The 25376-nt window shown below is 43.4% G+C and overlaps 1 protein-coding gene across 7 annotated transcripts; it reads right to left on the bottom strand.

Annotated features, from left to right (window-relative positions):
- Window positions 1-258: 258 nt before the first annotated feature.
- Window positions 259-25376, bottom strand: MTIF2 (mitochondrial translational initiation factor 2). 7 transcript variants are annotated; one of them, XR_005885190.1, is made up of 16 exons: window positions 25303-25372; window positions 24653-24821; window positions 22857-22965; window positions 19320-19545; window positions 18848-18959; window positions 15338-15509; window positions 14817-14977; window positions 13083-13259; window positions 10162-10301; window positions 9353-9477; window positions 7712-7916; window positions 6201-6453; window positions 5701-5841; window positions 3964-4124; window positions 1086-1226; window positions 259-696 (listed from the first exon to the last, which is right to left on the bottom strand). XR_005885190.1 is itself a non-coding variant. In XM_040993450.1 (16 exons), exons 4-16 carry the CDS (start codon window positions 19536-19538, stop codon window positions 524-526), a joined length of 2184 nt encoding a protein of 727 aa, XP_040849384.1. In that variant the 5' UTR covers window positions 19539-19545; window positions 22857-22965; window positions 24653-24821; window positions 25303-25372; the 3' UTR covers window positions 259-523. The 7 variants fall into 7 exon arrangements, 6 of the variants coding, with proteins under 6 accessions (XP_040849384.1, XP_040849386.1, XP_040849390.1 ...); XM_040993450.1 differs by having other exon boundaries at window positions 3960-4124; XM_040993452.1 differs by having other exon boundaries at window positions 3960-4124; window positions 24718-24821.

Raw genomic sequence — 25376 nt, 5'->3', positions numbered from 1 at the left:
GTGTGTTGCATGGGAAGGTTGTTTCAGTCATTCTGGATGGTTCATCTTGTTCTAGCCTCATGCTAAACTTTGTGTCTGCCAGCTTCTTGAGAGGACCTCCCCACAGTGTAGTGGATAAGACATTTTGGGAACTGCTCTGTCTGTGCTCACTGGATGCCAGTCAGACCATTCCTTTCTGGCTGAATGCTGTATGCTAAAGATGGGTGCTTAAGTCAGAAGGAATACAAAAGAACCAGTTCTTTTAACACTTAAAAATTAAGACTGTTTCAAGCAGCATTTAATACCTGCCACTATGTGAAGGGCAGAAATATAGAGGGAGAGGCAGATCTTATCTGCTGATTCGGTACTGTGTCGGAGACCCTCTTAACCAAAGAAACTGGCTCTCCCTTTGTCAGGGTGGCAGGGATCCAACAGTCGCACCTGCCTGCTGTCTTGCAGGGGCACCTGGGCAGATTCAGACCCAGGCACTCCGATGCCGATGTGTCGATCAGTCTTTTCCTGAGCCACTTAGTTTCCATAGAGTTTAAAATCCTGGATTCCAAGAAGTCTTGGCTAAAACTTCCTTTTCTTCATAACAAACAATTTCATCTCCCACTTTAAATTCTACCTTTTCGTCATCTAAACTAAGACCACAGTCCATTCCAGTTTTGATGGTCGAAACATCATCTTTATGGTGTTTCAGTGAAGTTAACGAGCCTTAAAAAAAAAACCTCAAGGTTAGTTTATTCATGGTAAGCAACTACTACATGCCATATAGTATTAAGTTTGTATTGAAATCATTAGAGTCCTCATGCTAATTGGGTCTAGATATTGATAAACAGTTTGTTCTGAACAAGATCTGACTAGTTTTAAGGTGGGTGGGGATTATATCTAAGCCTGGGGACTGGAGTGAAAAAAGACAAGGTAAAGAAGCATGTCAAGCATTAAGTTACAAAATGGTGGGAGTAAAATTTCCATGAGCCAAGAAGGCAGGTGGAGGAAGCCCACAGTTTGCATGGGTGCCAAGAAATGGCCTGCGCGGATGCCGTGAGTAAGGGAACCAGCCTTCCGGTGACTGACAGCAAGAAATAGATCGACTCGCTTACCCTTCCAAATGATGTGTCCGTTTCGGATTAGTTTAAATTTTTTCTGTTTTTCTAACTGTCCCTTTTGGACTCTGCAGCCAGCGACTGGCACTTTTTTCTTCCCTTCTGTTATAGAGAAGGTAGCAAGTATTGAAGCTTCACCTTTAGAAAGAACAAATTCACAACAGGATTTTGAGAAAACTTTCGAGTGCAAGCATTAATGGTGTGAGAAAACAAATTGAAATTGAAAACACTGATTTACCCAGATAACTCTCCTGACCAAAAACAAATGAGAATTCTTAGTTATTTCATTTGGCTCTGTCAGCTTTCCTCACTGCTTCTCTCTAACATGACCTGATTTGGTCTAACCACCAATAAAAATTGTATGAATTACTAATTTTGACTTGGTTTTCACTGGAAGACATTCCAGTAATGCAGTAACACACTACAGTGCTGTCACAGCCTGGCAGCTGTTAACAACACCACGTGTTAGTGTTCTGACTGCTGTGCTTGTTCACCAGGCTTTCAACTGTTCTTCTCTTACAAACAGATCTCCGCATGACTGCATGGCATGTCAGAAAAGTCCAACATAAATCTGCATGTGGACCAAAAATGTAAAACCAGATCTCATTATGAGGAAACGGGCACATTCAAACTTAGGGATGTTATATAAGATTGCTGGCCTGGGCCTGGCGGCATGGCCTAGTGGCTAAAGTCCTCACCAGGATCCCATATGGGTGCCAGTTCTAATCCCAGCAGCTCCACTTCCCATCCAGCTCCCTGCTTGTGGCCTGGGAAAGTAGTTGAGGATGGCCCAATGCTTTGGGATCTTGCACCCGTGTGGGAGACCTGGAGAAAGTTCCTGACAATGGATCCACACAGCACCAGCCGTTGTGCTCACTTGGGGAGTGAATCATTGGATGGAAGAGCTTCCTCTCTATCTAGCCTTCTCTCTCTGTATATCTGACTTTGTAATAAAAATAAATCTTTAAAAATTGCTGGCCTGTATACATAAAAAGTGTAAAGGTCAAAAATATGGATTGAATAACTTAAGATTACATAAGGCTATAGGAATAATACCAACTAGGGGCCATCACTGTGGCACTGTGGGTAAAGCCACTGCCTACGATACCTGCATCCCATATTGGTACTGGTTTAGTCCTCACTGGAACAGCTTGGAAGAGTGCTTGGGACCCCACCACCTGTGTGAGATGCCCGGATGACACTTCAGCCTGGCCCAGTACTGGCTGTTGCAGCCACTTGGCGAGTTCTCAAATAAATAGATCTTTGAGAAAACTGCTTAAGGGGTCAGCACTGGGACACAGCATGTTACATTTCCATGACAGTCCTACATGGGCACTAGTTTGAGTCCCAGCTGCTTCACTTCCAACTCTGCTCTCTGCTATAACATGCCTGGGCAACCAGCAAGGAATGGTACAAGCACTTGCGCTCCTGGTTTCAGATAGACAGCTCCAGCTAATGTGGCCCTTGTGAGCCAACAGATGGACTATCAATCTCTGTGCCTCTCCAATGAAAAAAAAGTTTTGTTTTTCTAATTGGAAAGGCACAGTTACAGAAAGAAGTAGACAGTGGTCTTCCATCAACTAGTTCACTCCCCAGATGGGTGCAATGGCTGTAGCTGAGCTGATCCGGCAGTAACCAGGAGTTTCTCCCACATGAGTGCAAAGGCCCAAGGACTTAGATCAGCGATGGAGCAGCCAGGGCACAAACAGAATGCTGCCATTGCGAGGCAGAGGATTATCCTGTTGAGCACAGCAGTGGCCTCAATAAATTTTACTAAAAAATATATTATGGTTGGGCCACTCAAGTTTGACTCTAGCTTTCTGCTAACCCTGGCAGACAGCAGTATTGGCCCATGTCACTGGGTTATAGCCAGCCAGGTAGCACTGCTCTGAATTCCTGGATTCTGGCTGCTGGTTTCAGCCTCAAGCCCAACCACTGACTGAGGAATGAACAAGCAGTTGAAAATCCTCTCTCAAAAAAATATATATATAAATGTCAGTATTTTTGTACCACAGTAAATTCTCTTTTAATTTGATTTTCCTCAGTTTTTGAGGTACCTTCCCATTTAGAAGTAAATGAGCACAAGATCTCAAACTTACCTTTAAATCATCCAGTAAAAAGCCAACTGAGTGTGTACATACCACGGGGGAGGAATAAGACAAACAGGGCAAAATTAAACACTTGATTGAACTCAGTAAGGGTTTAGCGGAGTTCCTAAAACTTTTTTTCTTTTTCTTTTTTTTACAATTTTTTAGTGTCTAAATTTGAGGGCAAGATCTCATTGCATATCTGCCTTGTGTCCTCAGAGTCCAAGCATGTTACAGAAGGCAGCTGTTGACAACACATTCAACAGTAGAACAACGTCTCATTTTACAGTATTTATCGTTTCTAAAACACAAGATACATACTGGAAAGGCTTACATTGTGGCATAGCAAGTAAAGCTGCCGCCTGCAATGCCAGCATCCCATATGGACATTGGTTTGAGTGTGAGTCCTGGTTGCTCTATTTCCAATCTAGCTCCCTGCTACAGCCTGAGAAAAGCAAGGAGTCCTTGGGCCCTACTATCTTAGTGGGAGATGTGCAAAAAGCTCCTGGCTCCTGGATTCAGCCGGGCCCAATCCTGGGCATGTGTCCTCTAGGCAGTAACCAGCAGGTGGAAGATCTCAGTGTCTCTGTAACTCTTTCAAATTTATAAATTAAAAAAAAAAAAAAAAAAGGAAGGGAAAAGAGCAAAGAAAGAAAAAAAAAAAACACCATGTACTGGAACAAGAATACATTTGCAGGTGCAATATACTTCAGCTCCACTTTGCTGTCAGGCTGTGCTTACAGCACTTAGACATGAATGGTCAGAAGTGACAGCGGGCATTTACCTACTGTATGTTCTTCCACTGCGCAGGGTAATCTACTGCTCAGTTCCTCTTGCAAATCTTCAATTAACCGGTAAATGATTTTGTGAACTTTAACTTTTACTCCTTTTTTTGCAGCTGACTTTTCGATAACATTGCTTGCAGTCACATTAAAGCCATAAATAATACCTGGCAAGCAGAAACACAATCAATAAAGCAGCACAATATTAACATAACTGATTTGTCTTTCAAAAAGAAACTCAAATCTCGAGTTTTATTTCCTTTTTTGTAAATTTAGGAAGAGCAGTTGGAGGAGAAAAAAAATTGATTTTTCTTATGAGATTAGTACTTTTAGGGCCAACACAATGGTTCAATTGACTAATCCCCTGCTTGGAAGTGCTGGGCACCAGTTCATGTATTGGCTACTCCACTGCTCATCCAGCTCCCTGCTTGTGGCCCGGGAAAGCAGCAGAGGAGGGCTCAAGTCCTTGGGACCCTGCACCCACGTGGAAGACCCAGAACGGGCTCCTCCTTCCAGCCACTGAAGCTATCTAGGGAGTGAACCAGCAGATGGAAGATCTTTGTCTCTCCCCTCTGCAGGTCTGCCTTTCCAACAAAAAGAAATCTTTAAGAAAATTAGTGCATTTACAAATTAATGAAAGAATTTTTAAATTATGTTGTCTTACTAAACGAGGAAAATTTTTTTATAATTTGAAATTCAATCCTTTTAGGAACATTAACTGCCCATAAGTACCAGGCAGTATCCTGAACAAAGCTTTGATTTTACACCAGAGAAACAAGAAAATACGATTGTATTATTTAATAACAATTATATTATAATCATATTTCCTGCCTTTTCTGTGGTTTACAGGTAAGTATTCAGGCGGCCAAGATGACCTAAGACAGCAGCTCCACTGGCAGTAAAGCATTAACAGTTTCAAAGAAACTGTTTGCAAAGAACAAAAATGCATTTAACTGCAACTATTTTGGGAGAAACAAACAGAAAAAGCAAAACATTCTTGCCTTCAACAAACCTAAAAAAAGTTAACCCAAGCAGTTTAATCAAGAGAAAAACACCATAATGCCAAACCATTATGAAATCATTCTTACTAATGATTACCATCAAGAACTCATTCAAGATGATGTTCACACAACAGAGTGTAGCTTAGCACGCACTGAATTCCTCAGCGTGGCTGGCAATGCCTTTTCAGTAGCAAGGGTGACACCAAATTTAAGCAAAGTTACCAGATCTCCTCAGCGATTCACTGATCTCACAAAAACTTTTTCATCAGATGTTGAACAATGACAGTTTTGAGACCCCTTTCTGTACATTGTGTTATACTAATAAAGATGTCGGCTTCTAAGCATTTAAAAGCTTTCAATTAGCAAAAATTGGTGGCCAGAAGTAAAAGATAAATGCAAGTAGTGGCTATGCTGATTACAGTGTTAGGGACACTCAAAAATTAAAATTAACAAAAGACAGAGAACCAAGACCTGGGAGGAGAGGGCTAGGTAAGTAGGTACTAATGTTTGAAACCAAGAAACATTACTGGGTTTTCAAACAGTTCCCCAAGGTTGCAGTAGAATTATGACCACAACAATGTACATCCTGTTTGACTCAGCTGCTGATCAGGGCCGGACTATACAGGGAACAGCCATGTTGCTGGGTTTGTCAGCTGCGAGGAGCCGAGCATCAATACAAAAGCCAAGGGCTGCCAACGGGATTTGGCAACACAGTCTAACATACAGGAAGAGGAATACGTACCGTTAAATGTTTCAGCCATGTTCACATCATTCTCACTAATATCACCCACTCCAAAATGAAGTAATTCTAGTTCGCACTCATGGGAAGCATCGTAGGTAGCCATAATGTTCAAAATGGCCTCAACAGAACCATCGACATCACCTACATAGAGTGACAGTTCAAAACCGTGAGGCTGAGCTGTCAGCATTAACACACCCACAGTGACAACAACCTACATAAAGCCACCGCAGGAATGACATTTCACAAATCCCACTTTTATTGGGCTTAGCATTATACTTATTTAACTTGATAAAGCACAATGAACCAAATGTTAAATCCTAAAAAAAAACCCAAAAAACAACAAACAAACAAAAAACTCACATCAATTTACAACAAAATCAGCAAGTAAGGTTCACTTAGGACATACTTAGATAATTTTCACTTAAAGGCCCAAAGAAGCTGTGAGAATAAATACCTATATTTAAAAAGTGAAGCTGTAAGGTAAAATCATCAAGAGATACCTTTAATGACCACAGGAAGTATGTTTGAGTCTCCCCCTGTTTTCTCCTTCTGCTTGAAGTATGTCTGCTCTTTCCTTTCTAGGTACTTCATGTAAGATCTCTCCTTCCAGTGCAAAGTGCCGTACTTGTCACGGGCTTTCTGATACGCCTCCTGGTGTTCCTTTCGCTTTTCTTCTATTATCTTCAGGTCATCTTTATTTTTCTCCTGTTCTTGTGCATATTTCCTCCAGTCAACAACTTCACGTGCCCGTGGCTTAACAAGAGGGGGGAAAAAATCAGTGTCATTTAATGAAATCAGACACCAGTAACTGTTAAAGGTTTCGTATGTCCCTTCATTATGAAATGTGTTTAAATCATATATGAAATCACTACTTTCATTTGAGTTTATTAAATAATGCATTGCTGAAGTTACTTGAAAATTTCAGGAAAATAATTCTACAGAGCTGGCATGGTGGCATGAGGGTTAAGCAGCCGGCAGTGATGGTATTCCACATAGACATTGGGGTTCAAGCCTTGGCTGCTCCACTTCCAAACCAGCTCCCTGTTAATGCACACGGCAAAGTCCTTAGACCCCTGCATCAATTTCATTCCAGGTAAAACGCCTGGCTCCTGGCCTCAGCCTCGCCCTATCCTTGCTGTTGCAGCCATTTGGAAGTAAATCAGTGTATAGAAGATCTCTCTCTCTCTGCATCTCGTGCCCTGTAACTCTTTGAAATAAACACAGAAATAAAATCTTGAAGAAATAATAATTTTGTAGCCAACTATTAAAATGCCATGGTCAGGAGGTGGGGTGGCACTGGCAGGGTAAGCCTGTGCCTGTGATGTACCAGTTTGAGTCCTCACTCCGCCACTTCCCATCCAACTCCCTGTTAATGGCCTAAGAAAAGCAGTAAAAGATGGCCCAGGTACTTGGGTCTCTGTTACCAACATGGAAGACCGACATGAAGCTCCTGGCTTTGGCCTGGTCCAGCCCCATTTGGGAATGAACCAGCAAATGGAAGACTTCTCTCTATTTCTCTCTTTCTCTCCCTCGGTAACTTTGATTTTCACATAAACAAAATAAATCTTCAAAAAATAAAGTAAGAGAAAATGGGACGTGGGCATTGTAGCCCAACAGGACAGCTGCTGCCTCGGATGGAAATGTGCTTCACTGTAGTCCCCATCCATTAAAAAGGAAAAAGACGATGGCTCAAGTGCTGGGATCCCTCCCACCACGTGGGAGACTGGGGTGGGTTTTTGGGGCCCTCACTTTGGCCAGGCCCAGTACAGGCTGCTGTGGCCCTTTGGGGAAATGAGTCAATAGAATCAAGGTCTTTCTTTCTCAGTCTCACCCTTTTTGTCACTCAGGTAAAAATACATGAGCAAATACTGAAAAATAAAATAACACAGTGTGACAGATTCCCCCTCTCAGTTCCTCATAATCCAGAATTTACCAACAGTACTCTTGTTTTGTTATAACATTATGGATTGACATCAATGTACCTAACAGATGAAAATGAAGCTGGATGTACCTCCGATTCTACTTCAAGAATTTCATCACCTGCAGAAGGAAGGTCTTTCCAGCCAATAATTCCCACTGGCATGCTGGGATGGGCCTCGCTGATTGTTTTTCCATTTTCATCAAACATCAAGCGTACTTTTGCCCAAGTTTTTCCAGCAACTAGAATCGAGCCTTTCCTCAAAGTTCCTCTTTGAATTATAGCTGTAGTAACAGGGCTAAAGTGGAAACAAGAGCATATACTGTTCATGTGAGAGGATGTCATTCTACTACCTAGAACAGAGGTAACTCGATGAGGCTTAAATATTAACGGACAAATGAGGACACATGGCTAAAGCCCTTCTCAATTTCTCAAGCAGTTTTTCATGACATAGCAAGATTTCTTCATAACAGCAAAGAGATGGAAGTGGCCCAAAAGTCCATTACCAAATGAATGAACACTCTGTTCAAACAAAATGTGACATTACCTTCAAGGAGATACTATGCAGCCCTAAAAAGGAAGGATGTCTGCTTTAGGCCACAATGTGTGCGAATCTCTACAACATTACACTAAATAAAATAAAACAGTCACAAGGGGACAGACACCATATGGTTCTATTCATGAACGCAGGCAAAATAATAAAAATATGAAAGAGAAAGATGATGTCAAAGGCGGGGGGAGGGCAAATCAGTGCATTTTAACAGGTTTAGAGTTTCAGTTTGGGAAATGAAAAAGTCCTAGAAACCTTTCATAAAACAACGTGAATACACTTGGCAGTACTAAACTGCACACTTAAAAACAGTTAATGTAAAAAATTTAATGTTACTTTTCTTTTGCCACAAAAAAAGTAAAAACATTTCTAGAAGGCTATGCTAAGGAAAGGAGCAGGAGGCAGATTGCTCTGAGAGAATCCCAATTCACTTTCTGTCTCACCCCCATGGATGTACCCAAGACACTGGGAGACAGCTCAGAGGCTGCTCACAGTTGTTACAAAACTCTCTTACATCCAGGTAGGAATATTCAAGAAAAGAACTGCATTTCAATTCTATATGTACAGCAAAGGTCATACATAAAGAGTTTATAAACCCTAAAATGTAACAAGTGATAGTTCAACCCAATTCATGTTAATCTATATGAGACTTTAACAATGAGCACAAATCTGGGGAAAAGATTTTTTTTTAAGATTTATTTTATTTTTATTACAAAGTCAGATATACAGAGAGGAGGAGAGATAGAGAGGAAGTGGAGCTGCCAGGATTAGAACCAGTGACCATATGGGATCCTGGTGCATTCAAGGCAAGGCCCTTAGGCACTAGGCCACGCTGCCAGGCCCGGGAAAAGATTTTTTAAAAGTGAAGTGCTTCAGTCATCCAGATATGACTTAAGTAGCTGCCCCAAGGTTCATTGACGTTGAGCCAAGCTCCCTTTCTTCCTCAAAGGCTGCCTAACACTGCCGTGTATGTGTGCATCATGGAGGGTTGCTCGGCTGCTGACAGTAACTGATTCTGAGTGCTCTGTGTGCTACTAAAATAACATACTTCATGAAAACAAATGCTTTGAAAATCCTGTTCATAGACAAATAATAACTTAATAAAATAATATACTGTTATAAATTAATTTACAAAACGGTTGGAATAAAACTATTTTACAGAACAAGGCCTTCAGCAGTCCTACCCTCTTCCTTTGTCTGTGAAGGACTCGATCACCGTTCCTTCCACTGGGCCAGTGCGATCTGCCTTCAGCTCCAATATTTCTGCAAGAGCAATTGTTGCTTCCGCCAGAGCCATCAGGTTATCACCCTTAAACACAACAATCAAAGATACTACCACACATTAGCAAACATTCTCTATAAATAGGAATCCCAATGTCAGAAAGCCATGGTCCTTCACACTAACTGCACTTTTCTCTTTAAGCAAAAAAAAAAGCAGGAAAAAGGGATCAAGAAAGAAACGGAAGGAGTCAGCAAGAAACCCTGACAAGGACAGATCTTGCAAAAGACACATGGATATATTTTTCTAAAGGATGGCCACTGCCAGTGCTGGCTAACATTCCTTCATATGGGACAGAGTCCGAAGCAGCAGTTGATAGTCAATGTGTGAGCCCAGCATGATGGCTCAGTAACTAAATCCTGACCAGGCATGTGCCAGGATCCCACCTAGGCACCAGGTCCTGTCCTGGCTGACCCTTTTCCCATCCAGCTCCCTGCTTGTGGCCTGGGAAAGCAGTCGAGGACGGCCCAAAGCCTTGGGCCCTGTACCCGTGTGGGAGACCCTAAAGAAAGCTCCGGGCTCCTGGCTTTGGACTGGCTCAGCTCTGGCTGCTGCAGCCATCTGGGGAGGAAACCAGCAAGAGGTCACAATTGTTCTCTCTGTTTTCTAACACACATACATATTCTGTAATGTTGTGCAGGTGTTAACACAAGCTAGGCGTTGCGAAGAGCACTCCTGTGCCAGCACAGCTGTCCCCACGGCCCCCGCACTCACCGTCAGTGCAGAGACATGCACAGCCTGCACATCACCTCCATAATCTTCGCACACCACATCGTAAGCCAGCAGCTCTTTTTTCACCTTCTCAGGATCAGCATCAGCTTTGTCACATTTGTTTATGGCAAGGACAATAGGAACTGAAAGAGAAAGAGCCAAGAAAGGGCAAATGATGATTTGTTTAGGTCCAGGTATTCACAGCGAATGACACACACATGTTCGGGTTTTCTCCAACTCAGTGGATTTACTTATGTAAGAAAAGGTCTGGAGCCCAGCGCAATAGCCTAGTGGTTAAATCCTTGCCTTGCATTTGCTGGGATCATATATGTGGACCAGTTTGTGTCCCAACTGCTCCACTTGCCTCTAAACTCCCTACTTGTGGCTCAGGAAAGCAGTAGAGGAAGGTCTAAGACCTTGGGACTCTGCACCCACATGGGAGAGCCAGAGGAAGTTCCTGGCTCCTGACTTCAGATTGGCTCAGCTTAGGGCATTGTGGCCAGTTGGGGAGTGAACCAGTGGATGGAAGATCTTTCTCTGTGTATCTCCTTCTCTCTGTAAATCTGCCTTTCCAATAAAAACAAACAAATCTTATAAAAAAGAGAGGAAAAAGAAAAGGTCTGACAGACCTATTTTAGAGTTGTATCACTCCAGTCTGTTTTCTACATGAAAGGGAAACCATATGCAACAGAAACCTAAGGTGACCACCCACCCCCAAAATAATACTTTTAGCAGAGGAATGCTGCCAGTAGTCCCAAATCAAAATCAACAAAAAGAATCAAGGGAAGATTCTGATTTAATACCATCAGATAACATGACTATTTTTCCTGGCTTTATTAACTCATTGTGAAACCAAATATCTCATCCTGGCTTGAAACTAAGCATGACTACAGCAAAATTTTCTATTAGGTTTGTGGCAACTCTCTTCTCACACCTAGCTCAGTGAACAACACATGGCAGGCTCACAATAAACATTTGCTTAACAAATAAGTCAAATATCCTATAATACTCTTTCCATTATTAACTAAATACACCTTCTTGTTAAATATATCAAACAACATTCAAGGAGATATGCTCTAATTTCACCAGCTCCACAATTTTATTAAGTACTGAAATAACAGAAATTTTAAAAGATAGCCCAAGGTCCTTAACATTCCATGACTTATTATTGTGGAAAGATACAATCTATGCTTATGAATTGGAATTTAATGGAGACTGCGAGAATATGTACAAAAAAGCACAGCACCAATTAAAACATCTCAACTAACTGCTTTGTTACACAATCTGCAGTGAATTTATCCCTATATTCCTTTTGTCACTTACTGCCTAGAATCATTCCCTACGCGCCACTTAATATTAACACCAAAACGCATTTAAAAACATTTTTTTTCCTGAAGAATTAAAAACAACAGAGAGAGAATGGTATTGTGGCATAGCAGTTAAAGCGGCTGCCTGTCCTACAACTCTGCTTTCAAATAAATAAATCTAAACATTTAAAAAAAAAGCGGGGGAAGAGAATAACCTTGGAACCCCAAAGACGCAGTTTCCAGAGGCAGCAAGTAGCAGCTTAGCTCTACAAGCACAGCAGGCGGCGTGCTGACTGAGACTACGTAGCCTTCTTACTGTAAGATGTAAGAACAGGGATTCCAAATCCTATTTTTTTTCCCCTCTAGTTAGCACAGTTCTAGGAAATAAAACCTACTCTACCGGGTACATATTTTCAGTGGTGACACCTGCAGGGACATAACAGAGTAAAAATGAAAGTACAGAGAGTGTGTATTTGTGCTATTTGTCATCCCAAGCATTTGAAAATCATTCTGTTTTTTAAGCTTATTTTTTATTTACTTTTTTTCTTACTTTTTGTTTTGTTTTGTTTTGTTTGTTAGGAAGAAAGAGACAGAGACAGAAAGCCAGAGACTGGTTCACTTTCCAAATGCCCACAACAGCCGGGTCATGTTGAAGCCGAAAGCTCAGAGTTCCACCTGGATCTCCTCCGGCGGCAGCAGGGACCCCACTGCCTGAGGCCTCACCTGCTACTGCCCAGGGTGTGCCCCAGCAGGCAGCTGGAGCTGGAAGCAGAACCAGGCTGCAGCCCAAGCGGCCTGTTCACCACTGTGTCAGACACCTGCCTGCATCACAGTAAAAATAAGTAAGACAGAAGCTGACCCAGAGAATTTCTACAATTTTCAGTTTTATCTGCTTTATCAAACAAAACTTATTCAAAGCAGATGAATGTGAAGTGAGAACAATTCCAGATAATAAATAAAAATAACACTATCACTGTGCAAACTTTAATGATGTAACTGGTAAGAACAGGAATTCATTATTCTTTTCTATTTTTTTTTTAATCTTATTCGAGAGGAAGAGAGAGGCAAGGCAGAGAACAAGAGCTCGCTTCCACTGGTCTACTCCCCACAGCCCTTTCGCAGGGGCTGGGCCAGGCCTAAGCTGGGGTGCAGAGACGTGAGCCAGCTCTGCCATGAGCATGTCTGAGGCCCAGCTACTCGCGTCACCACCTACGCTGACCAGCTTTGGATGAAGCCAGAGTGTGGAAACCAGGAGCCAAAATCTAAACCCGGCACTCAGGGGACACAGGCACCTTCCTGGGCAAAATGCCTGTAACTATTCTTACTTTTGTTATCTTTTAAAAATTCTTTTGATGATAGAAAGTTTAAGACAAAAGTCATAGTAGAGGAAAGATTGTACTTGTGGTTTACAAGTGCCAAGTCTTCCTATTAGTTCTAAGTCAACAGGAAAACAACGTAACTGTGTTTGAGGTTTATCTACAAAGTAGGTATAACAATACTGGGATTGCTCTGAAGAATAAATGAACATATGTAAATAGCCCTGGAACTGCGAATGTTAACAAGTCCTGAAAAAATTAAAACCAACTTGCTGACAGGTATCTGTCAGCTACACTGCACCTTGAGCATCTTTAGCATGCTGAATAGATTCCACAGTCTGTTTCATCACGCCGTCATCTGCAGCTACAACCAATACCACGATGTCAGTGACTTGGGCACCTCTGGCTCTCATTGCTGAAAAAGCAGCATGGCCTGGGGTATCGAGAAAGGTGATCTTCTCCCCAGAAGGCATAGAGACTGTGGAAACAGAAATCCAAGAACATGAAGAACCCTTATTAGGAAGAACAGTAGGTGACAGTATCAATACTTTTATCTCTTCCACTAAGGATTTATTATTAAAGATTTATTTATTTTTATTGCAAACTCAGATATACATAGAGGAGGAAAGAAAGAGGAACATCTTTCATCTGATGATTCACTCCCCAAGTGAGCACAATGGCCAGAACTGAGCCAATCCAAACAGGCCAGGATCCAGGAGCCTCTTCCGGGTCTCCCACGCGGGTGCAGGGTTCCAAGGCTTTGGGCTGTCTTCTACTGCTTTCCCAGGCCACAGGCAAGAAGCAGGACTTGGGAAGTGGGACTGCCGGGACATGAACCAGTGCCCATATGGGAACCCGGTGTGGTAAAGGCGAGGACTTTAGCTGCTAGGTTACCATGCCTGGCCCTCTTCCACTAATCTTAATCAGAACATACAGATCATGACCTCATAATGAAATGTTATACAATATCTTCAAAAACTTCCATATAATAATTTCCAATTAACATTCTTCACATTTCCAGCCTATGACCAATTTCCTAACCATTCTGATACATATTTCTGCAGACAGAACAGATGAATAGTTTTATAGGCTGTCACCCATACAACAGCATATCATGGCCACACAACTACTAGAGCCACAGAAAGCCACTTCGAGGGCCCTGCGTGATAGCCTAGCAGCTAAGGTCCTCGCCTTGCACATACCAGGAGCCCAAATGGGCACCAGTTCTAAACCCTGTGGCACCGCTTCCAATCTAGCTCCCTGCTTGTGGCCTGGGAAAGCAGTCGAGGATGGCCCAAAGCCTTGGCACCCTGTACCTGTGTGGGAGATCTGGAAGAAGCTCCTGGCTCCTGGCTTCAGAGTGGCTCAGCACTAGCCCTTGCAGCCGCTTGGGGAGTAAATCAACGGAAGGAAGATATTCCTCTCTGTCTCTCCTCCTCTCTGTATATCTAACTTTGCAATAAAAATTAAATAAATCTTTAACAACAACAACAAAAAAGCCACTTCGGTACACAGTTAACAGTTTGTGATTTCAATCCAACAACCTTGGGTTTAAATTCGTTTGAGAAAATGACTTAACTGAAGAGTTTCCAAGCTCCTACCTTGTATAAGTAAGAATATGAGTATGTACCTCGGGACACTGTTGTGAGGATTAAAAGGTAAGGCGTACAAGGCGTTCGGCACGGTGCTGAAAGCAGCTCAGTGCTGGGTAAATTGTAGTATTATTTAATTAGTAATAACATCAACAAAACCTAGTATTGGACGTCCTGTGGATACAATTCACTAATGAAAATTTTAGACTTATTATACTAAACTGAGACTAAAGTAAAACAAAAAAGGTAACACAACCGATTTCTTATAGAATATAGATGATAAAAAAGAATATATGATAAACGGCATTATACATTTTGTTAATCCACTGGACTGAAGCTTTAGCCTTCCCTTACTTTGAAATTGAATATTTCATACTGATGTTTGGTTTAAGAACACAGCAATTGGGGTTCCCAAGCATGCTGCAGGTAATTCGCTTTCATACCAAGAAAGGCCCCGATGTGCTGAGTGATGCCGCCAGCTTCCATTGCTGCCACTTGAGTTTTTCGAAGTTTGTCAAGTAACGTCGTTTTCCCATGATCAACATGGCCCATGATAGTAACAACTGGGGACCTTGGGGTTAACACGGCTGCATCTGCTGGGGGCCTACAATTCATAGCAAAGGAATTTCATGTCTTCAATATCAGAAACACTTTATATCCTATGAATAATTTGCAGTTATCTCTGTGTGTTACCATTAACAATGAGATTCAACACTCACAATTTTATTTCTTTTATTATATTATTGTTCTAACATGCAATAATGACAGACTCTCTATTTATAAAATAACATACTTTTTGATGCTTTAAGGCACTTTGAAAAAAGTTTACCTATAAACGCACACCATTTTATTTAAAAAAAGATGTGGGTTTTGTTTTTTCTAATTTACTTTAAGGGTACAACTTCCCACTAAAGCCTACGTGTAAAGTTACGCGGTTTTTCCTTGCCAGCAAACATGGCTTTACCTTCTTACTACATCCTTATTTTCTCTGACTTTGTCTTGCTTTAATTTACTCCACTTGAACTTCATGTCTGCCTTTTTAATCACTTCTTTGATCCAGACTTCTTCTAAACGTGAGTTTGCTTCTAGGGAATCGACATCAATAGCAGTGTTCAGTAGAGCTTCGTATACATAATCTGATGGAAATAAAAGGAAATCTTTATAATCTTTATAATACATGACATAATACTTCTACATATTTATTTCTGCATACCTGAGCATTTATGAACCTCATTAAACCATCCATGACATCAATAGTACATTAAATTGAATGTTATATATAAATACACTTATAAAGTTTGCCTTTTTTCTTTTAGATTTACTTTTTTTTTAAAGATTTACTTATTTATTGGAAAGTCAGATATACAGAGAGGAGGAGAGACAGAGAGGAAGATCTTCCCTCGGATGATTCACTCCCCAAGTGAACGCAACAGCCAATGCTATGCTGATCCAAAGCCAGGAGCCAGGAACTTCTTCCGGGTCTCCCACGCAGGTGCAGGGTCCCAAGCCTTTCGGCCGTCCTGGACTGCTTTCCCAGGCCACAAGCAGGGAGCTGGATGGGAAGTGGAGCTGCTGGGATTGGAACCGGTGCACATATGGGATCCTGGCGTGTTAAAGGCGAGGACTTTAGCCACTAGACCACCTCTTTGTTTTGTTTTTATTGGAAAGGCAGATTGTTTACAGAGAGACATAGCTTCCATCCACTGGTTCACTATCCAAATGGCCACCATGGCCAGAGCTGTGCCAATCTGGAGCCAGGAGCCAGAGCTCCTTCTGGATCCTAAGCCTTTGGCACCTCCTCTACTGCTTTTCTAGGTCACAAGCAGGGAGCTGGATGGGAGGAAGGGCAGCTAGGACACAATCCAGTGTTCATAAGGGACATATGTGCTTGCAGGTACAGGATTAGCTAGTTGAGCTATTGTACTGGCCTCTAACTCATTTCTTTAAATCTTGCAGTGACATATATCATGAATATCTTAATGTGTGCATAGAGAAAAATTCTTATTATCTGAATATATTCTGTGAAGTCATCACAAACATTAAAAAGCAAATACTGAATCACTGCTGTGAGGAGAAATATATGGTTATGTTACTATAGGCCAAATATTTCAACAATGGGTTTATATATAATATTTTTTACAATTGAAACAATTTGTAAAATGTACTTGCATATAATCGATTCATTAACAGTGAATTCACAGCCAGTAGCACTACTATGAAGCCTGAACATGCTATCAAAGACAGGCATTTTCTGTGAGTGTTCTTGCATTTAGGAACATGGCACCTTGGTACTACACTAAAAGATCATTTAAACAGTAAAAGCACCTATGAAAAGCATAAATACTCATAAAATAGGGTAATAAATTGACCATAAAAGTGGCATCTGTTTCCTGGCTCTTTGGTTAGGATCAGCTCAGCTCTGGCAGTTGCAGCCACTGGGGGAGTGAACCAGTGGATGGAAGATCTTTCTGTGTTTCCTTCTTTCTGTAAATCTGCCTTTCCAATAAAAATAAAGAAATCTTTAAAAATAAAATAAAATAAAAAGTCAAAATAAGAAGGCATTGCATCACCTAGATCAATCTCAGCCAGAAAGAGGGCTTCGGGCGGCTCAAAATCTCATCACCTCGTCCAAGTTCAACAATATTGGCTAAAGCACCCTGACCACTGACTTTTGAGTGAAAAATACATTTTGCGAGCACATGAACTTGTAAATATAAAATCAGTGAATAATGGACAGCATATATACAAACATATAGAGAATATTCCTGAACACGAACACAATCTGTTTATTATTCATCTATTTAGGGTATCCAGAAAGTTCTGAAGTACAGGAAAAATACTCATTCTCTCATTTAATATATTTTATTATCTTAGCCAACTTCCCTGTGATAATAATTAAATGTATCTGTGTTGATAATGAACTTCTATCACCAGGAATGCCTTAAGCAACTCACCTATTTACCTGGACGCATTTCTACTACGGGACCCTCAGGTTTCCAAAACACCTAATTTTTTTCCCAAACTGTTTTCCAGTTCTGTTCTGGGTGAGACGCAATGACCGGTCCTTATGAGCCTGAACAGGCGAGATCCTACCACAAGAGCAGGACACAACTAAAGGAGCGCTTCGCTCAGCAGTGTGCTGGCGAGTGCTTCACAGCCAGGCCCCACCAATCCAGACACACAAATCCCTAATCTACAGCATTTCTCTTTCTTGGTGGAAATATCACAGTCTTTTTCTTTTTTAAGCCTTATTTTTCATTTGAAAGTCAGAGTCACAAAGAGAGACAGAAGGTCTATGGCCATACCACCCTGAACATACCCGATCTCGCCTGTTCTTGGTAGCTAAGCAGGGTCATGCCTGGTTAGTATTGGATGGGAGAGACAAAGGAAAGGAGGGAGAGATCTTCCAACTGTACGTCCAGGTCTCTGACATAGGTATAGGTGTCCAAGGCCTTGGACCACTCTCTGTTGCTTTCCCAGACCATTAACTGGGAGCTGGCTCAGAAGTGGAGCAGTCAGGACTCAAACTGGCACCCACATGGGATGCCAGCATTGCAGGTGGAGTATTACTCTACTACACCATGATACCAGTCCCTCCCTTGGTTTATCTTAATCTGAGTGTCCCATGGGAGAAGACTGTTTGCCCTCCAGGGCCTAAAGGCAGAGGTACAGAGAGAAAGGGAGAGAGAGATCTCCTATCTGCTGGTTCTCTTCCCATTTAGCTGCCACACTCGGGGCAAAGGAGGAGAGACAGAGAGGAAGATCCTCTGTCCGTTAATCCACTCGTCAAGCGGCCAAAATAGCCAATGCTGCTCCGATCTGAAGCCAGAAGCCTAAGTTTTTCACCTACAAAGTGACCACAAAACCTAGGGCAGGTGTGTGGCACAGCAGCTAAGATGTTCTTTGGTACATCCCATATCAGAGAGTGTGCTTTCAATCCCAGTTTTACTTCCAATTCCACTTTCCTGCTGATGCAGACCCTGCACCACTGGTCGCTCAGGTACTTAAATCCTTGCCATGCATGTGGAAGATCAGAAAGGAGTTCCAAGCTCTGACTTCAGTCTAGCCCAGCCATCGCAACTGCAGGAACTGGGAAGGGAACCAGCAGATCAAAGATTTTTTTTTTCTGCCACCCTGCCTTTTAAGTAGCTGGAAACAAACATTTAAAAAAAACCTGGAACCGACAGCTCATGAAATGTCTCAGAAAAAAAGTTTAATTTGGATAAGAAGATCTTTTTCTTTTTAATATAAGAAAATCTTACCACTTTTACTAGAAGCAAGATATCCAAGAACTACCTTTGGCAGAATCAAGAAAATATCAGGATTTATGATCTCAAGTAGAACATACGGAAGCCACTTAACATCTTTGTAAAGTGACAGTCCACTTTTTATCCGTGAACGCCTTAATCCCAAGGCAAGCAGTGTTCAGGTCCTCCATGTTCCCACGTTCTCCGTGTACGACTGTATGGCCTACCTGTGTCTTTCTCCATTGCTTTAGCCAGTTCCTCGACAGTCATTCCAATCCATACTTCTATCTCCTTTTTGGGTTTCGTTGAAGGTAACTGAGGTTTCCATGGCTTTTTTTCCTATTCCACAGATGGAGGTAAAAGCAAGATATGAAAGCATTTAAGTGGTAACTGAGGTTTACGCTGCAATATCTACCATAATCATGGTTACTGCTGCTATCGACAAACACTCCTACAGCAGCTAAACCTTAGGCTAAAACAGAGACCCAGTTTCCTGAATTCACTGTTACTCTGATTTCCAAGTAATCCAGTCCATCAGCAAGACCCACCATCTAGCTGAAACATCCCTTCCTCCCAAACCCACTGTCAGAAGTATAACCCTAAGACGCGGGTTCTTTGGACACAAAGCCCTCCTGAGCAGGCTCAGTCACTGCCATCTCAGACCAAGGAATACAAGAAGCAAGAGAAATCTCCAACTACCTTCTTTGTTACCAGCAGCCTATACTGACATAAAGCCGTCCTGAGGAGCAGGTGTCCCCTCTGGGGCCAGGCGGACCGCTGCGCTGTCCCGGCCAGGGGAGCGGAGCCACAGCCCGGGCCCCACCTGGCCGACGCACTCCTTTGACCCAGGACATGCAGCCGTCTGCAAACAATGTGTAATTGTAGCAAGTTCTCCAACTTCAACAGCTTCTGGTTCATATTCCTCCTAGGAAAACATGAAAGATTTTAAAATGACATTTGGTTATGATTTGCTGTTACTATGAGTAAATGGTGGTTCTTGCCCTGCGAGAGCTTAAACTCCAGAGATGGCATTTCCCGCCAAGCCAAGTACTCTCCAGACTGTAGCTGCTACTACTGTTACAGTTACTGCCTGATAGGACTCAAACTCAAAAACAAGTACTGCCTCTCTTCTTTTTAAACAAGGGCAGATACACAGAGAGGAGGAAAGGCACTCGGTCTGTTGATTCACTACCCAAGTGGTCGCAACGGCCAAGCCAAGCCGATCCAAAGCCAAGAGCCAGGAACCTCTTCAGGTCTCCCTCGAGGATACAGGGTCCCAGGGTTTAGGGCCATCCTCGACTGCTTTCCCAGGCCACGAACAGGGAGCTGGATGGGAAGTGGGACTACCAGAACATGAACCAACACCCATATGGGATCCCGGCACATGCAAAGTGTGGACTTCTGCTGCTAGGCTACTGCGCTGGGCCCCTTCTTTCACTTTTGAAATGTCAAGTGCTGTATCAACAACCACAGTGAATTTTCCAAAATATAAATTTGATCTCATCATTTATCAATTAAACACACTGCAATGATTCCCCATAATTCCCTGTTCAACATACAACTTGAAGGGCCTGTGGTGAGGGTTAAGCTGCTGCTTATGGTTTTGGCAGGCGACATGAGGCACTGGGTTGAGCTGCTGCTACTCAGCTTCAGACCCAGCTTTCTCCTAACGTGCCTGGGAAGGCAGCATTAGATGGTTCCATTCCTCTGGCATTGTCACCCCTGGCGTTCCTGACACCTGCTTTCAGCCTAACCCAGCAAACTGCACCCACCTGCGGAATAAACCAGTGGATAAAAGATCTCTTTCTCTCCGTTTTTAAATAAATATACTCATTTGGTCGTTTTTTTTTTTTTTTAATGCACAACTTTGAGACTGACACAGTGTTTCAACAGACTGATCCCCCACGTTGCAGCGCCGGCATCCCATACTGGCATAATCCAGCTGCTCCACTTCTGATCAAGCTCCCAGCTCATGGACTGGAAAAGCAGCAGAGGCTGGCTCAAGGCCTAGGGACCTCGCTCCCACATGGGAGACCCAGAAGAGGCTCCTGGCTTCAGATTGGCTCAGCTCCAGCCATCTGGGGAGTGAAGCAGCAGATGGAAGATCTCTCTCTCTCCTCTCTGTACATTTATCAAATAAATTTTTTAAAAAACACAAACCTTCATAACATGCTACATACTTCCTTCACCTGTAACCCTCTTATGCCCCCTCCCTCCTGAGGTTGTCATTCCGACCTGCTTGGATCCTTGATGGCTTGTCATCTAATTTCTTGATCACTGCATATGCTTCCTCCAGCTAGAACTGAGATTCAATTCATACTAATGTCCCTCTCCCCATCACACCTCCTCCAGAGACACTTTATAATGGGAAGAAAGCAACTGATTAAATAATGTCTTTCACATATTATTCCTGGAATAAGAGTTTACTGAGAGAAAATTCCAACAAAGCTAGTCAGTAAAAGTTTTTATCTCCCAGATCCTCTATTTCTTCTCAAGATGACATTTTAAGTTCTCCTAGTCAATTGAAACAGTGTACACATCCATGGAAGACACAGAGAGAATCCTTGGGTTCCCTCTCCAAATAGTTCCGAGAGCCAGCATTGCCAGTCAGACGCCAGGAGCCAAGAATCTCTTCCGGGTCTCCCACACGGGTGCAGGAGTCCAGCGACTTGAGTTACCCTCTGCTGCCTTCCCCCACATATTAGCAGGAATATGGACTGCAGCAGTAAAGATACGAACCGGCATGCACAGAGTATGTCAGCGCCACAGGCATGGACTTTACCTGTAAGCCACAGCACCAGCTCCTCAAGACTACATTTCTTAAGCTTTTCAGTCCTTAAAAGTCAACAGAGCCCAGCATGATGGCTCATTAGTTAAATCAGTTCAGACCCAAGGGAACCTGCTTTTTGGAAAGATTATTTAGTAGAGTAGTCCACGTTACAAAAATCACCCTTAGTGGATTAGCGTGCTGTCTCAATCGGCTAACCCTCCACCCCCAAGTGCCAGGATTCCTTATGGGCACCAAATCATGTTACAGCTGCCCCGCTTCCCATCCAGCTCCTACCTATGGCCTGGGAAAGTAGCAAAAGACAAGCTAAAGCATTGGGACTCTGAATCCATGGGAGACAGAGAAGCTCCTGGCTCTTGGCTTAAAATCAGCTCAACTCAGCTCTTGCCATTGCAGCCATTTGGAGAGTGAACCAGTGGGTGGAAAGTCTTTGTTTCCCCTTCTCTCTGTAGACCTGCTCTGCCTTTCCAATTAAAAAAAAAGCCAAGAACAACCAACATAATGTTGGTAAATATTTCCCAAGAGTCATATTCCAAGCACTGTGCTTGTGTTGCTGATTCTAAACTTAATAAGCCACGGTCCCTTTCACAGAGTTCACTGCCTTTAAAGGATTCCAGTGCTCAGGCAACCTAGATATAATAACTAGTCACAACCCAGGGTGGCATTCTCACTGCAATAATGCATACTACTCCTCCTCTAAATTATGCAACTTAATGGGTTTTTCGAATGGAGAATAAATTTGTAAGTAGTGGGTCTTGGTCTTCTTAGACTCTTCTATACAGATTTCCTTGTACTCACTTCGCAAAAAAACTTCATCAAGGAAAGAAAGGGACTTGGCCTAGTGGTTAAGAAACCGATTGAGAGCCTCTCGCGCCATCCTGGAGTGCCCAGGACACTGGGCTCAGGCCTGAATCCAGCCCTGGGAAGCAGTGCTCATGGACTGAATAATCAGCTTCCCCCACCGCGGCGTGAGGCCAGGAGTGACGGAGCATCTGAGGACGCAGGAGGAGTGATAAGTGGACGGGAGCACTCTGCCTTTTTCTCTCTCTGAATCTCTCCCCCACCACCAAACAAAAAAGCCTCGATCAACTTTCATTTTTCAAAGACTTGTTTATTTGCAAACAGAATGAGAGAGAGAGAGGAGACAGAGTTAGAGTTCTTCCATCTGCTGGTTCAACCCCCAAATGGTTGCAGTGGTCCTGCTTGGGCCAGCATGAAGTCAGGAGCTGGGAACTCTACAGCAGGGTCTCCTGTGTGGCTGTGGCCGGGACTGGGCCATCTTCCCTTGCTTGGTGCACTGCCAGGGAGCTGGGCTGGGAAACAGGGCAACTGGGATTCCAACCAGCACCCATACATCCCCTAAACGTATGTGATGGCCCTGATCAAGTATTAAAACACAAAACAAAAGAGGTAACTGAAACAGACCACAATAAAGCGAGAAAAGGTACCTGACTAGGGAAGAAAAGCGCCCTGGAGGGACACCTGCTCGGAGCGGGTGTGCACTCGAAGTGTCCCAAGTGAGTTACTTGTCTCTAGCAGGCGGCATTTCCATACTCCCTGTAAGAAGAAAACACATGCGTACAAATGTCCTTCCTATCACCAGGCAATAGGAGGCAATGGAATGATGTGTATTGTCATCAGCAAAATATTTTAAAATTGTTTTTCAAATTATGATTGATATGTTTTGAGAAATCACTACATTTATGTTAGAAATATTTACAAGACACTATCTTGTTGACTTATAGATAACTCTGAGGTTTTCTTTACACATTTAACAGTCATCAGTTTTTAAAAATTAAAAAAAAAGAGGGAGAAAGGAAGAAAGGGGAAGAGAGAAAGGAGAGCAGGACACTCCCATTTAATGCCTCACTATCCAAATGCCTATAAAAGAGGCAAGATCCAGGAATTTGATCCAAGTCTCCTGCTGGGATACCACAGCACCTTTTAAAAAATTTACTTATTTATTTATTCTTATTGGAAAGGCATATATACAGAGAGGAGGAGAGACAGAGAGAAAGATCTTTCACCTGATGATTCACTCTCCAAGTGACCGCAAGAGCCGGAGCTGAGCCAATCCAAAGCCAGGAGCCAGGAGCTCTTCTAGGTCTCCCACACAGGTGCAGGGTATGAAGGGTTTGGGCCGTCCTTGACTGCTTTCCCAGACCACAAGCAGGGAGCTGAATGGGAAGCTGGGCCTCTGGGATTAGAGCCAGTGCCTGCATGGGATCCCAGTGTGTGCTAGGCGAGGACTTTAACCATTATGCCATTGAGCCGGACCCAAAGCATCTTTTCATTTCTTTAAATATTTGTTTACTTATTTATTTGAAAGTCAGAGTTACAAACAGAGGGAGACACTGAGAAGGATCTTGCACTTGCTGGCTCACAACTCAGATGGCTCCAGTGGTCCTGCAGGGCCAGGACAAACCAGCGGGACCACACACTTGGTTCATCTCCCACTACTTTTCCAAGGCCTTTAGCTGGCAGCTGGACTGGAAATGGAGTATCCAGGACATGAACCAGTACCCAAAGGGATACTGGCATTGGTGACAGTGTTTTCAAACACTATACCACAACACAGCCCCAGTACCTCAACATCTTGTTATGCCAGAGCTAACATTCTAAGTAAATATTAAAACACATGTGATTTAATTTCAAAAAAATACATTAAGATTTTAGAAATTCTTTCAATAGTAACCATGTATTTAAACACTTCAAGAACTGTGCACGTAGGGCCCAGCATGTTGGCCCAGCAGCTAAGGTCCTCGCCTTGTACATGCTGGAATCCCATATGGGCGCCAGTTCTTATCTCAGTGGTACCACTTCCCTTCCAGCTCCCTGCCTGTGGCCTGGGAAAGCAGTCAAGGATGGCCCAAAGCTTTGGGACCCTGCACCCGTGTGGGAGACCTGGAAGAAGCTCCTGGTCCTGGCTTTGGATCAGCTCAGCTCTGCCTGTTGTTGCCACTTGGGGAGTGAATCAATGGACAGCAGATCTTCCTCTCCATATATCTGCCTTTCCAATAAAAAGAAATAGATCTTAAAAAAAACAAAAACAACAAAAAAAACCAAAGCAGAGTACTCTAGAAGCACAGGATTCCGTAGGGGATTATTTTTAAATGAGTGTGAAATCATAACACACACACACACACACACACACACAAACACAAAGATTAATGGGATGGAGCCCACTGGAAAGAAACCAAAGCTTGGAGACTTAACTTGGGCACTAAGGCACCTTGCTATTTACCCCAAGCCCTTCCACGTGCACAAAAGGCCCAGAAGAGGAAATGGGGTGCAGAGGGGTCAGGGCACCTTCGCCAGGGACGTCCTGCTAGCTCTCGGCAGTTGGCTCTGCAGCCAGGCGAACGGCTCCTGCAGGGTGCAGCTTCGTCGCTGGGATAGTCTTGGCAAGCAGCCTGAAAAAAGGATACTGGAAACACACGGCTGCATTAACGGAAACGACTGAATGCAGAAACCGGGAGCCCTGAATTCATCTAAAATGAGCACAGGAGCCACTGGAACGACTCTAGGGCAAGTTCCCTTGAAACCCAAGTCCAGACACAAAGCATCACAGCACCCTGCACGGTTTCAGGACGGCCAGGCCCAAGGAGTCCACTGCACACTACCGGGTCCAGGTCCCGGTCTAAGGACCCCACTGCACGCTACCAGGTCGGCCCCGGCCCCCCAAGGACCCCCACTGCACGCTGCCAGGTCGGCCCGGCCCCCCAAGGACCCCCACTGCACGCTACCAGGACGGCCCCGGCCCCCCAAGGACCCCCACTGCACGCTACCAGGACGGCCCCGGCCCCCCAAGGACCCCCACTGCACGCTACCAGGTCGGCCCCGGCCCAAAGACCCCACTCACGCGGAACCAGCAGAAAGCCGCGGGATTCTTACCCACCCCAAAGATCACCTTCCAGACCCGGAAGTAGGGGAGTCGGCGAGTCCGCCCCGTAAACACTCTCCGCCGG

The sequence above is a fragment of the Ochotona curzoniae genome, unplaced genomic scaffold (assembly GCF_017591425.1).
Source record: "Ochotona curzoniae isolate NIBS_2020 unplaced genomic scaffold, NIBS_Ocur_1.0 contig_883, whole genome shotgun sequence".
NCBI lineage: Eukaryota > Metazoa > Chordata > Mammalia > Lagomorpha > Ochotonidae > Ochotona > Ochotona curzoniae.
This window is presented reverse-complemented; position numbering and strand designations above follow the sequence as displayed.

Coding starts and splice junctions, on each gene's coding strand:
- MTIF2 (XM_040993456.1), bottom strand. CDS start 19,538: ATGAACCAGAAGCTGTTGAAGTTGGAGAACTTGCTACAATTACACATT. Junction 18,960..19,319: donor GGCTGCTGGTAACAAAGAAG/GTAGTTGGAGAT, acceptor TCTGTGGAATAG/GAAAAAAAGCCATGGAAACC. Junction 14,978..15,337: donor AATAAGGATGTAGTAAGAAG/GTAAAGCCATGT, acceptor TATGAATTGTAG/GCCCCCAGCAGATGCAGCCG.